Raw genomic sequence first — 14,789 nt, 5'->3', positions numbered from 1 at the left:
AGAAGACATGTGAAGTAAAGACCTTAACTAAAAGGGAAAGGGGGAGAGGGAGCTAACAGTACAATCCTATCTGTGTCTACTCAGAAGTAACGTCCATTAAGTTCAACTGGGTGTACTCCCAGGTAAGTTTCTGCAGCATTCTAACCTAATGTAGCGAAGAAGTTAGGCTGCAATTCTAGCCCCTCTTACCTGGAAGAAACCGCACTGAATTTAGAGGGATGCATTCCTGCGTAGAGAGTATAGAGAGTAGACATACATCATTAAGGTAAAGGTAAAGGTACCCCTGCCCGTACGGGCCAGTCTTGACAGACTCTGGGGTTGTGCGCCCATCTCACTTAAGAGGCCAGGGGCCAGCGCTGTCCGGAGACACTTCCGGGTCACATGGCCAGTGTGACATCGCTGCTCTGGTGAGCCAGAGCTGCACACGGAAACGCCGTTTACCTTCCCGCTGGTAAGCGGTCCCTATTTATCTACTTGCACCCGGAGGTGCTTTCGAACTGCTAGGTTGGCAGGCGCTGGGACCGAGCAGCGGGAGTGCACCCCGCAGCAGGGATTCGAACCGCCGACCTTTCGATCAGCAAGTCCTAGGCGCTGAGGCTTTAACCCACAGCGCCACCTGTGTCCCCTGACATACATCATTATCTGGCAATAAATCCCATTGAATTCTAAGCATTAATCATCTTGCACATGCATAGGGTTGCATTTTTAAGGAAACAAGAAGGTAAGGTGCTTCTGTCTGCCTCATTATTAACATTCAGACTGAATTCAGACCCTACTCCTATTCACATAGGCCAGTGGTTTTCAAGCAGTGTGCCGTGACACCCTGCGGTGCCTTGAAGGATGGTCAGGGGTGCCGTGGGCAACACTGGCCTCTGTCCCCTTTTCCTCCCCTCGCTCCTCTGATGCCCTCTCATGTCTCTGTCTCCCAAAGGCTTGCACAGCTGTTCGTTGCAGCAGCCCTGGCTATGAGCTCCCCAGGCGAATGGTGCCTCTGGGGCTGGCCAGGGGGTGTTTCCCAGGCCCCTGTGGGGAAGTGTGAGGAGGCACCTCTCTTTGGGCCAGAGGGGGACAGCTCAGAGACCAGAGGCGGCAGCTGCGGCAAGGGGTGACCTAACTGGACTCCTGAGCCCCACAGAGCTGCCGCAGAAAGCATATACAGTAGTACCTCGGGTTACAGGCGCTTCAGGTTACAGGCGCTTCAGGTTACAGACTCTGCTAACCCAGAAACAGTACCTCGGTTTAAGAACTTTGCTTCAGGATGAGAACAGAAATCACGTGGTGGCAGTGGGAGGCCCCGTTAGCTAAAGTGGTACCTCAGGTTAAGAACAGTTTCAGGTTGAGAACGTATTTGCAAAATCATATTGAAAAATCAGAACTCCTATTCGAACAAATAAGTTCCGTTATAAATACTGAAATACTAAATAAGATGGATAACAATGTGTAACAGAAAAAGAAGTAGAAAGTTGGTTTAAAAGTGTGTGAAAGAAAGTAATAGAAGTGGAAAGAAATTGAAATTGCAATTGCGATTGGAAGTCTAACACAAGGGTGGGGTGAGGAGTGAGGGACGGTGTTGGGAAAAGGAAGTATGTGTGGGATTGAGTGTGGGTATGTATAAATATATTTAAGGATTGTATGAAATGTATGTTTTATATTCGTAATATGTATGTATTAATGTTGAATTATTTTAATAAATTAAATATTAAAAAAGAACAGTTTCAGGTTAAGAACGGACCTCCAGAACGAATTAAGTTCTTAACCTGAGGTACCACTGTAGTTGGTCAAGGGAGCCATGGACTCAAAAAGGTTGATAACCTCTGACCCAGGCATTTGATGGCTACCTTTAAATTTTTAGCTGCAGAAGATATTTTTAAAATGCTTTTTGTTTGGTTTTTCCTTTTCTTTGTTTTTGGCCGCCCAGCAGTCCTTGAAATTAAAGGTGCAATAGAAATTTAATAAAGAACAACAACACAGGAAATAGACACATTAAAGGGAAAGGAAGCCATTTTTAGCAATCAGTGTAGCTTTAAGCAACAGAAAAGTAGAACAGATAAACCAAATGATTCTTCTTCAACTCTGTAAGCTTATGAAAAAGTTATGTTTGCTTGAAGAGCTTACCAATTTAAATTAATTGTGAGAAGAGAAATAGATAAGATACAAATATTTAGTTGTTACATTTCTAACTCAGTGGAAATGAAACGTTATTAAATTAAAAACAAAGTTAAGGGGGGAAAGCAAATACACACACACACGCATATATATTCTACCAATTGCAAAGTCACTGCAGTGAGCTTATAAAATGAAAGAAGCAGATATTAATCGGGTTTTTTATTGGGTTTTTAGCCTGATGCAAGCCACTCAAACATAATTCAGACTAAAGAGAGGGGTATGAAAGTGCATGTAACAAATACAACCGATTCACAAATAGGTCATTTTTTTTCTATTCTCCCCCTTAAAAGGGTTTTTGAAAGCATCTGATGGCTTGTTACCAAAAAGGAAGCAATTGCACTGTGTTTTTTCGGTAGCATTAGATTTCACTAGACAATCACTCAAGTAGTAAATCCTTCATCAAATCTATTTGCTTCTGTGGAGAGAAAAACTTCCAGGTGGAACAGCGGCAGCTGTGACTGTTCCACTGCAAGACTTCTCGCTCTTGCTTATCTTTTAATAGTGCTCAGATAACAGAGCATGTTGAGAGAGAGAGAGAGAGAGAGAGAGAGAGAGAGAGAGAGAGAGAGAGAGAGAGAGAGATGCCTTTAGGTTTTCTGGCAATATTGTTGGAAATGTCTACTGGAGTAACTCCCAAAGGCTTTAATTAGAATCAGTCCTCCATTGTACTAGGCACTATGCAAACACTTGCGAATTCATTTTGCCCGTCCCTGCGAGCTTATGCCACAAACCACTCCAATTCCCTTTTCACATTTGTATAATCAGTTCAACCAGCTACGTTGTAATAATAACAATAATAAACCCTCCTACTCAATAATAGCATTATCTTGATGAAGAATCGCATTTGCCGACAAATGCAAAAAATAATCTTGTCATTTTAAGGAACTCGAATTCTCCAAGGATTGCCCTAGTTTTGCAAAACTGTACAGTATATTCTATGTTAATATTTGCATTGAGTTATGTATATACTATGAATATTGTTCCATGCCACGCCAATCTCCCAGCAGTATGGGTTTCAGGGGTTCTGGGTGCTTACCAAAAGTTTGCTTTCCTCAGCATGAGGGACAGCAGAGACTGTGTAAATCTATGGTTTATTTACACTACTACTACTACTAATAATAATAATAATAACATTTTTTATTTATACCCCGCCCTCCCCAGCCAAGGCCGGGCTCAGGGCCAATGAGGGGGAAAGTATTTGATCAACCAGCCCGATGTCAGGCTACCTGGTATCTTCACTGTATGTAACGAGATGAGATTAGAAGCACCTGCTATAGGGGAGAGGTCTTACCTGTAATCCCAGCTTGTTACAGTACCTGTACAAAAGACACCTGTCGACAGAAGCAATCAATCCAGCAGATTCCAAAGTAGCCACCATGACCAAGACCAAAGAGCTGTCCAAGGATGTCAGGGACAAGATTGTAGACCTGTACAAGGCTGGACGGGGCTACAAGACTATTGCCAAGCAGCTTGGTGAGAAGGTGACAACAGGTGGTGCAATCATTCACAAATGGAAGAAACACAAAATAACTGTCAAACTCCCTCCGTCTGGGGCTCCATGCAAGATCTCATCTTGTGGAGTTGCAATGATCATGAGAATGGTGATGAAGCAGCCCAGAACTACACGGAGGGAACTTGTCAATGATCTCAGGGCAGCTGGGACCATAGTCACCATGAAAACAGTTGGTAACACACTACGCCATGAAGGACTGAGATCTTGCAGAGCCCGCAAGGTCCCCTTGCTCAAGACAGCACATGTACAGGCCCGTCTGCAGTTTGCCAGTGCATATCTGAATGACCCAGAGGAGAGGTGGGTGAAAGTGTTGTGGTCAGATGAGACCAAAACCGAGCTCTTTGGCATCAACTCAACTCGTTGCGTTTTAGAGGAGGAGGAATGCTGCCTACGACCCCAATAATACCATCCCCACCATCAAACATGGAGGGGGACATATTATGCTTTGGGGGTGTTTTTCTGCTAAGGGGACAGGACACATGCATCACAAAAGCCCTCCAAGTGGCAGCAAAGTCCATTGGTTTAGCACAGGGGTAGGCAACCTAAGGCCCAGGGGCCGGATCCAGCCCAATCGCCTTCTCAATCCGGCCCACAGCCGGTCTAGGAATCAGCGTGTTTTTACATGAGTAAAATGTGTCCTTTTATTTAAAATGCATATCTGGGTTATTTGTGGGGCCTGCTTGGTGTTTTTACATGAGTAGAATATGTGCTTTTATTATATTTCTGGGGCTCGTTCATTCCCCTCCCCCATATATAGTCTGGCCCACCACATGGTCTGAGGGACGGTGGACCAGCCCCCTGCTGAAAAAGGTTGCTGACCCCTGGCTTTAGCCATTCCCTTCGAAATCTGAAAATGATGGGTTAATTTTTCTGAGAAAGGTGGGGGTTGTGGAGGGAGGGGGTTACACCAACAGTCCACATTAATAACAGAAACACCCCTGTGTTGCAACCAGTCTGGCTGCAACTAAAAGGGAAATCACCAAAGGTTTTAAAGGGTAGTCAGCCTTAACTCATGGGAAAACAGAAAGAATATACAATTTCCCGTCTAGGAGTGGTGAATGCCAATAACGATGCCAATTTCCTTGAGAATTTGTGCTGCTTCTTGGCCTTTTGCTAGGATCACGCAAAACCATTATCTAATGACTAGGTGATTTGTGCGACTGCTCAGTCTGGCTTTCTAGGTGCTAACTGGAGTTGGGCAGCTTCCAAGGCCCTTGCTATTTTTGTACCAGTCTTGGACAGCGCAGCTCTTCAAACAGTAGATGCCTTCAAAATAGAGGACTCTCTTCCGTAAAGCAAGGTGCGCGGCCACCTCGTTTTTAGCCATTCCACTACACCACGATTACGACAGCATTTTTCTGTGTAGTGACAGCTATGGCATTTTTATCCTTGAGGGACTTCAAAGTGACAGCCATGTGATATTGAAGAATAATAGGTAGACAGAAAGAGATGATGTTTGTGAAAACTGATGGACCACGCTGAAACAGAGAGAGAGCGAGAGAAAAATCTGAAAGATGTGGTGGTAGAAGTGGACTTGGACAATGACAAAGACAAGAGGAACTATGATCCATTTGTCTAAGTGTAGCACAGTTCAAGATAGGACAATATATTATACAAAGACTGCAAAGTTGTAAGTGGCCTTTACTAAGCCAAATTAAATAAAAATTAGCAGAGACCTACCTACCAAAAATGCCACTTTAGCAAAGTGACATAAATCATTCATTTACTACAATTTTGAGGCTGGGGGATCTGCTATTAGTGACTTATTTGGGTTTTTTTTCGGGTTGGGGGGTTGTTTGATTTTTAAAGGCCATACAGGTCCATATATTCATTTAACGAGGAAATTATTTGATTGCTGGATATTTGATACAGATTGTTGTACTGTCAGTTTCATGTGTTGGGATTTATATAGACTGCAACTACTCTCTTTATCAAGAGCTGTTGATTGAAGTATTTAAAACACTAATTTACAGATGTACAATCAAAAGAAGCATTTCATAAAGATCTGGGTAATCTAGGGGTAGAGGAATAGAAAAAGGTTTTAAGAAAACAGTTGATAACAGAAATTGAATCCTAACAGTAGTCTTACATATAGCCTCAACTATAATTAATGCATAGGAACAAAGACGTCAATTTTTTTTTTTTACTATTAAAGGAAATTAAATGAAATATATTCACATTCTCTTATTCAGAAAATGTTTTCCTTAAGACTGCATTAAATATTATAAAGCATAGGTCTCAGGATCGCTTTCACCCTCTACTAACCTCTTCATGGAATGAGAAATCATCCCCTCTACCCAATACAAAACCTTTTCTGTTAAAAATTGTAATTTATAACTGAAACGAAACAAGTTTCACCAAATGCTGCCAAGAACACATTCTTAGCAGGATTTCTAAATCACATGCTACAGTAATTCATTAGAAAATTGCAAAGACGTCTTTGCTACTGTAACCATGTCCACATTATCCTATTTCAATATACTGCCATTGTACAAGGTTTTAACTAAGTTAGCCACATGGTGTCAAGAGACCAAATCATAAATCCAGTCCTAACTGTTTGCATTCTTCTAGTAACAAATGCACTTATTGTATAAAGAGTTGCTGTACAGAGTAATAAAGGTCAAGCACAAACAACAACAACAACAGTTTATCTCCATTAGAGCTAAGCTCTGCTGTTGTCCCTGCTTACTAATGGGAGTAATAGTCTTCTTTCGGGAACATCATCTTTGTTCAAGGTTTATTTCTTATCCAGGCCGAAGGTACCAGAGTTACAGGAATTCTCCGGTGGTTTTTCACTGGACTGTCAGGCACAGAATGTCCAGAGTGAGGAATTGATTCTTTATTGTCAAAAGTAAACCTAAAAGTTAGGGAAAGGCCTGTCCACCAGACCAAAGTCTTTTAGCTACTCCTAGGTGTACACCAGATGAGGCAGTTGCTGCAATAAAGCTCTGACCTCAGCTTATGTAATTTCCCAAGCCAAGCTGCGTGCAAACAGTCTAAGACTTTGTCTGTGCGTGACCTGCTCCTGCTCCTTCCACTTCAATCCTTGCCTGGTCCCAGGAGATGTGAGGACAGGAGGAGGAGTGGTGGAAACCCATGACTCTACACCAGCCTGACCTCTCTCTCCTTTCTCCTCCACCTATTATTCACCCTCTGTCAGGGCTGGGGAACACCCCCTCCCTCTCCTCTGCTTCCCTCAGAGGAGGAGGGGGTGGGGGAAATCGCCCCCCCTTCCCCAGTAGTTTCAGGAGAAGAGAGAAACAGGATTGAATTGCAGCAGAAAGCAGAGCTGCCAAGTTATGAGCTGTTAGGAGAAGAAGGGGGAGAACTGCCAGCAGAGAGGCCCTTGGAAAGCAAAGAAAGCATAGAAGCACCACCATCCCATCATACTCGTCACTCAATCAGAATTCAAGAGCAAAGGGCTCAATGACAATTGATTCCCGAGGCAAGGACAATAAAGGAGGGGAGGAGCTCAGACTGAGCAATGTCGCTATGGAGTTAGGAATGGATTCTTTGTCTTGCAACACAGGAACTGAATAAAACCATAAATACGAATTTTCTTGTTTCTTCCTTGATCCTTGATGCCACGGGGGAAGGAGAGAATTCCCCAAGCCTGACACCGTCCAATCCTGCAGCTTCTCTAGCCTCTGACTCTCATCTCTTGGCTGTTATAGGTTCCCCTAGTTCGCTGATCCCTTCTTCCAAGTCAGTCTCCAACCCCACTTCTCCTGGTGCCCACTCATCAGTGCCCAGCCACCATGCCTCAAGAACCAACCAGCCCCTTATATAGTTTGACAAAGCACAAAATACTGGAGTCCACCAATGCATGGTATCCTCCTGATGTTGTTGGACTCCCAGGTCCCATCAATCCTTGTCAGCCTGGCCAACAGTTGGGGTGATGGGAGTCGTAGTTCAACAACATCGGGAGGGCACCACTTGGCTATCCTTGCTTGAGTCCTAGTTCAACAGAGCCTCGCCATTTCTGCACCTACATAGCTCACGGATACAGATGGCAGTTAGGAGGCGGGTGGCACTGTGGGTAAAACCTCAGTGTCTAGGGCTTGCCGATCACATGGTTGGTGGTTCGAATCCCCGCGGCGGGGTGAGCTCCCATCTTCGGTCCCAGCTCCTGCCCACCTAGCAGTTCGAAAGCACCCCTAAGTGCAAGTAGATAAATAGGTACCGCTTTATAGCGGGAAGGTAAACGGCGTTTCCGTGTGCTGCGCTGGTGCTGGCTCGCCAGAGCAGCTTCATCACGCTGGCCACATGACCCGGAAGGGTCTCCGGACAGCGCTGGCCCCTGGCCTCTTAAGTGAGATGAGCGCACAACCCTAGAGTCGGACACGACTGGCCTGTACGGGCAGGGGTACCTTAAAATAAAGACAAGGTTAAAGATGGCTAGCTCCAAAAGAAGCCAGAGAGTCCTGTGGCAAATAAACAAATCCAAATTGTAGATAGCTTGGGTTAAGGGTACATGCTGACAATAGCAAGGAAATGAAGGACACGTGAATCTGGCTCCTGTTTTTACCCATTTAATTAAATGGGTTAAAATCTACTTGCGACTGGATGTCCTCTGTTTTTATGCTACGCAGTATAGATTCTGGTAAAAAATCATGACTCTTCCTTTTAGTTTCTGGCATCGGTGTACTTTGGTAGTTTGCTGGAATGTGCCTGCTGAGAACACAGAAAATTAAGAATGCACTGGAGTAAGAAATAGGAGTAATCAAGGTCGCCCTGCACAGCTCCCTGCCCCTTTTCATCTAATGGCCTTCTTGCCATTGCCACTGGACTGTTACCATTACTCACTTCTGGAATGTTTTCTGGTCGTGATCCTCCATCAGGCTCAAAGGCATGAGTTAGAGTTAGAGGAGGCATCACCTGTGGAGTCGTCAACCATCCCCTCTCTCAAACCATCCAAGCCAAAAAATGTGGTCTAGTCACACCCCTCTGTTTCAGAGGATAGCCTTCCAATGCACCCATCATTACCTCCTTGCTTAGGAGCCAGTGCTGCAGAGCAGAACAGACCTTTTAAATGAACAGACAGCTCCTTGCAGGGGATTGACCCCCAAGTATATGACCAGCCAGCTATAGAAAGGCTTCAGCATGCTGCTAAGGCAACACTAGCCCTAGGGAGCTCTCCAGGGTCCTGAACAAGCTATCTTTTGCCCTGCCCTGCATAGGACAGCAGCTACCTAGAACGAATGAATGGGTTTGATGTTACCACTAGATTCAATTACACTACTGGACATGCCTTGTCCTCTCCCTGCTCTTTGAGATGGTACACCTCCAATGTGTATCCTGGCTTCAAGTTGGGCTCCACTGGGACTCCAATCCAGGAGAAGACAGGACAACTTCCTTGCTATATCTATCATGGCACAATTGTTCTATTTCAGCAAAAGCCAGGCATTAAAACTAGAAAAGAAAAACCAAATCAAGCAAACATCACATATGGGATTGTCAAGGTGGTGCCTGTGGTTGCTGTAATGTCCTTGAGTACTTCACCTGAAAAGCCTCTGGAGCTTTTCATTTACTGTCTACGTTGTCATGAAGTAGTGAGGGTGGTTAAGAGCAGTAGACTCGTAATCTGGTGAACCAGATTTGCGACTCTGCTCCTCCACATGCAGCTGCTGGGTGACCTTGGGCCAGTCACACTTCTTTAAAGTCTCTCAGCCCCACTCACCTCACAGAGTGTTTGTTGTGGGGGAGGAAGGGAAAGGAGAATGTTAGCTGCTTTGAGACTCCTTCTGTAGTGATAAAGCGGGATGTCAAATCCAAACCCTTCTTCTTCTTCTTCTTCTCTTGAAAAGGGGAGCTGAATGAGGAAGTTGGGAAAATGGTGCCTTCTCTGTATGCAGCCCTGTATGCTTTTCAAAGCTCTGATAAGCACCTGAGTAGCTGAATAGAGCAACTGAGAAGACTGGAAGTTTAAAGGAGTGATCTGGGAGACTGGGGGGCAGGGAGAGAGAACAAGACAGTGGACAAAGGGCAGCTGTGGGTGTCAGGGGAGAGGTGGAGAATGATGTGCGAGAAAGAGAGATAAGTGCATGCACATTGCTCCAGTAAAATGGTACTTCTTGAAATTGTGTATTTTTTCACAGGTTTCCTCCTGCCCCCAATCAAAATACACATAACATATGTCTCCATTTACTGAACTGTAAAAAAAACATTGATCTGGCACTTTCCAGTGGTGATGTTATACAAAAACGTAGATCTGAGGCACAGATCCTTATGGATTCTCATTATTTTCACAAGGGATGCCTTCGAAACATCAGGTGCGTTCTGTGATATGTTGGTGGTTTTGTTGTCATTTTCTGTACAAATCATGAAGTTCCATGATGATCCATGTCTTAGATCAATATTTTTGATCTACAATTTTAACTGTGTCTTCCAAAGCAAGCATTAATTTCAAGGTATTTGAGGGTGGGGTGGGTGTGGAAGGACCCTGTGTAAAATCATGCAAATTCAGGAGGACCCAATTTAATTGAAAAACAAATTCTGCGCACTCATGCACAGGAAAGTGGTCTGGTGATCCCTGCAGTACCATTTCCACAGAATTTAGAGCTCCATGGTGCAGAAATGATTATTCACCATTCAGAGTATATTCAGCACATACCCAGAAGATGGACTTCAAAATGGTTTCAGTAAGATTTTTTTAAAATGTTGACTATAGTATCTCATGAACTGATAGTAAAATAAAATGATATTGTTGAACATCACCCATTGGTATGATTAAAATGAAATAAATCCCTTCAACTTTTGTCAGCGTACGGCTCACATCACAATCCCTGCTGGACACCAGAACTTCAATGAATTGTTTGCTTCCTTTCGCCTTTGCTCTTCAGTAGCTTAGATGGAACATTGTTTCTCTTCAAGAGACCCCTGTGGGGGTATGGCTGCTGCCTGGCTCACAACAGTTTGCTGATGCTGAGTTTTTGTTTTGCGTTTTGTCTTGAAGTATAAATCTCCTGGCGCTAACTCCATACACAGTTGTATTGGGGAGCTTGGATTCAGAAGCCAAAGTGCAGAAGCATCTTCAGAGACTGTAGTGTAGCATTGCTTCTGATAGGCTCATCATAACCAGTTCTCTTTTTTTTCAGGGGGTACTCAAGGATACGCAGTACAGGCACCTCTTTTGTTGTGGTTGGTGTTGAAAAGTGTGACACTTACTGTAACAACTTCATGGTGAGTACTGGCCATAACCTTCCTCTTCCCAATGCAGGGCACATTTGTGTAGGGGGAGAAGGGAGAAGAGGCGGCTGTGGGGAGGGAATCAGTCTGTTATTCAGAGTTACTGGAACAGCAGTCCTTCACCAGAGCCAATAAATTTACCAATTTAATATGAAGTAGCAGAGGACTGGGGTGGGGGTGGGAGGGATGGAGGAAAAAACAACAATAATGAAACATCACCAGTCTTGAAAAACCAGATTCTTCCAAATGACATCAATGCGTTAAATGAATAAAGTGAAAGTGGTGCTTCTTCTATTTATCCTTTATAAAACACTTTCAATTTGCAAGTTCATTTACTATCTGTATTGTGATTGCCTGCAACATATGCCTGTGTTGCAGATCAAATACTGCTCACACTGAGCACAAGGTTAATTGAGGGAAATCTGTCTTTTGGTGATCCTTTACAGCTTCACATATTTTTGCTCATTCTTTCTCCACATCAATAGGTGCATTTTTATTTTTATTATTAAACCACACCTCTCAAAATGTATTATTATTCTCTTAAAAGCAATGTTTAAATGCATGCTTTGTTATGTTTATACTGCCAAGAACATTGAGAGATGTGCGAAACCAGGGAGATAGCTAAGTTCCAGTCTACAGATTGGTCCAGTATCAGGTTGTTTCATCTAGGAATTTGAAAAGATTGAAATCCTCAACTATGAGACAATGTGGCTTGGCCAAGGCTCTTCCACATCTAGAAGCAAACGGTAAGTTATCCAGAGCAGTCTACACTGAATAATAACACTATGCTCTTACACTACTACCAATCATTTCAATGGGGCTTGTTCGGAAAAACTTTCTGGTGGATTGTGGCACAGGACCTTACAAAGCAAAATAAAAATAAAAAGCTCTCACTTTTTTTTTATTGAGAAAGCTTGCTTGTCTCTACATGAAATTATATAGCCCAGCTTTTCCCAGCCTGGTGCCCTCTGGATATTTTGACTACAATTCCCAGCATCCCTCACCACTGACCATGCTGACTAGACTGATGGGAGTTGTAGTCCAAAATATGAGAGGAGGGGCAGGTTGAGTAAGGCTGACATAACTTTTAAAAAGAAAGGCACACCATAGAAGGAAGCTATGACTGGTTTAAAGGTACGGCTGACAGAGAATATAGAAAGTCAAGAATAACATAGAAAATCAATAAATTAGGGCCTTGGGGCAGCAGTGAGAAGAAATGACTCCAAAAAAGTTTGAGCAGTTAATCAATTGCTCTTTCACAAACCTCTTTCTCCTGTTGATGATTTTGAAGACTCTGTTGTACTTGGTGGCTATTTCCACAAGGGCTATGCTACTTTCATATCAGTCTGAAAAGCATCTATCTTTCCTGCTTTGTGTATCTTTGTATATCTCCGAACAATTCCTTACTGTGCAGATGGATCAAGCGTTATAAGCACTAGTTTACTTCTACAGTAGTACCTCAGGTTACATAGGCTTCAGGTTACATACTCCGTAACCCAGAAATAGTGCTTCAGGTTAAGAACTTTGCTTCAGGTTGAGAACAGAAATCGTGCTCTGGCAGCACAGCAGCAGCAGGAGGCCCCATTAGCTAAAGTGGTGCTTCAGGTTAAGAACTTTGCTTCAGGTTGAGAACAGAAATCGTGCTCTGGCAGCACAGCAGCAGCAGGAGGCCCCATTAGCTAAAGTGGTGCTTCAGGTTAAGAACTGTTTCAGGTTAAGTACAGACTTCCGGAACGAATTAAGTACTTAACCCGAGGTACCACTGTAGAAGGAAAAGAACACAGTGCTTCTACTTGAACTTTACACACACACAAACACACACCCCTTCTGTCATTGCCCCCTGCTCATAACCTGGGACAGGACATCAAATAATTCCCCAAAGTATAAATATGACTTTGGTGACACTAAGTAACAAGCATTCATAAAAAAAGATTTATAACAGTGCAAGGCTGTGTATGCCTACTCATAAGTAAATTCAATTGATTTATATGATGTAAGAAGTGTAGCAGGAGTCCAGTCAACAGTAGCGTAGCGTGGGGGGTGCCGGCTGCACCGGGCGCAACATCTGGGGGTTAGGGTTAGGGGGTGCAAATCCACGGGTTAGGGGGCGCAAATTACTTGTCTTGCCCCGGGTGCTGACAACCCACGCTACGCTACTGCCAGTCAACATTGCTAACCTGATTTGCTTAAAAAAAAAATGAAAGAAAGAGGAAAAGTTGAGACTACATTAATGTCCTAGATGAAATCAGCCAAATTCTGCCACATCCATTTTATTCAGAAGGGCTTCTGTGGGCAGCATAATTATTCATAGTCTTCAAATTTGAAGATTCCCACCCCCTTCCATTAACCAAGACAAGCATTCAAAGCAATAACCCTAAGGGCAGGGGGGTAATTGCAGACAATTGTACCGGAACGGACATTCCTATTTCTCCTTAATATGATACAATATGAAATGTAAACAACCTGAAGCTTTATGAAGCCACAGCAAAGTGGAGCAAGAGCAAAAATTACAAAAAACACTGAACTGCTGCAAACCAGGATCGTATGGAGATAAACTAAGAGCCCTTCCACACTTCTGTTCATCCCATGATTTCAAGTGATTTCAAGTTCCGGGTCTGAGAAGGTTTTCTTTGCTCTGCTATCTTCTCTCCAGTCAACTAAGCTGTGAAAGCTCTCTTAGTGCTTGCGTGTGTTGCGATATCTTCACATCTGAGAAAATGAAGCCCTTCTTGCAAATGGTCTGCCTGTCTTTGGTCCCCAGGTGCCAAATCTATGCACACATCTACAAGATGAAACACTCCACTGTCAGACACAATTTAGGTATGTCAATTCTTCACACTTAATAATCAATAACCCTCCAGGATAACTAGGCTGGGGGCTCTTCAGATCTTGCGACCTAAATGCTTGTTTTCCACACTTTGGCTCATTTTTGCGCCCGTCATCACAGTATATCAACTTTAATTTCCTGGACCAACATTTCTAATGACATTTTGGCAAGGTTCCCAGTAATGAATTTGCACATGCTGTCATTTTGCTGCTAGGGCGCACCGTCTCGTGATCAATGTGCATCGCCCATCAAACAATCTGTCACACTTAAGTTGCCTCGCCTTAAGTGAGGGACAACATGGGACCATGTCACTCTTCTTCCTTCCAAACACGTCCATTAATGATGCAAAAACAAACTTGTTCCATTCAGCGGGAAACTGCCAGAGTGGAGGTGGGGGGTATGCAAAATATTCTACCTTCTACCTTTAATAGTTGCAAACTGTGAAGTGGGCAGGTGTCAAAAGCAAGTCTGTCGAGAGTTTTTGCAAGATCATGGCTCAAGTGTAAATATAGGGGGTGGTATTCAACTGAGTTTTACTCAGAGAAGACTCATTTAATGGCCCTAATGCTGCCCTCTTTCTTGATTTGCATAGGTCTACTCTAAGTAAAACTTTTTTTTAATTAATAAGTTTTTATTGTTAAAACAATTCATCATTAATACACATATATTACAAATATACAAGCATACAAACATACATTTCATACAATCCTTAAAAGTGTTCAAACATACACTCAATCCCACAAATAATTCCTTACTTTACTCTAAGTAAAACTTTGTTGAATTATTATTCCCATATTACCCTTCACCTGAGGATCACAGGGTGGTTTAGAATGTAGAGACACAAAAATAAATGCCATAGTAACAAACAATAACTATCCCTCCCACAGTCAAAACAAAAAAAAATTCCTTCCAGTAGCACCTTAAAGACCAACTAAGTTAGTTCTTGGTATGAGCTTTCGTGTGCATGCACACTTCTTCAGATACTTCTTCAGGTATCTGAAGAAGTGTGCATGCACACGAAAGCTCATACCAAGAACTAACTTAGTTGGTCTTTAAGGTGCTACTGGAAGGAATTTTTGTTTTGTTTTGACTATG

General features: G+C 43.2%; 1 protein-coding gene and 1 long non-coding RNA gene across 2 annotated transcripts in view; one reads left to right on the top strand and one right to left on the bottom strand.

Annotated features, from left to right (window-relative positions):
- Positions 1–8,197: 8,197 nt before the first annotated feature.
- LOC309353644 lies at positions 8,198–10,570 on the bottom strand. Its single transcript, XR_014161966.1, has 3 exons — positions 10,448–10,570; positions 8,931–9,091; positions 8,198–8,353 (listed from the first exon to the last, which is right to left on the bottom strand). It is a non-coding gene; the product is annotated as an uncharacterized lncRNA (long non-coding RNA).
- Positions 10,571–10,851: 281 nt separating this feature from the next.
- Positions 10,852–14,789, top strand: part of LOC309353577 (transmembrane channel-like protein 2) — a 134,017-nt gene continuing 130,079 nt past the window's right edge. Inside the window, exon 1 of the mRNA XM_081882953.1 lies at positions 10,852–10,909. Coding sequence (XP_081739079.1) covers positions 10,859–10,909 — 51 coding nt within the window. The 5' untranslated portion in view covers positions 10,852–10,858. The remainder of the gene's footprint in view (positions 10,910–14,789) is intronic.

This window comes from Podarcis melisellensis, assembly GCF_964234715.1.
Source record: "Podarcis melisellensis genome assembly, chromosome: 12".
Taxonomy (NCBI): domain Eukaryota; kingdom Metazoa; phylum Chordata; class Lepidosauria; order Squamata; family Lacertidae; genus Podarcis; species Podarcis melisellensis.
This window is presented reverse-complemented; position numbering and strand designations above follow the sequence as displayed.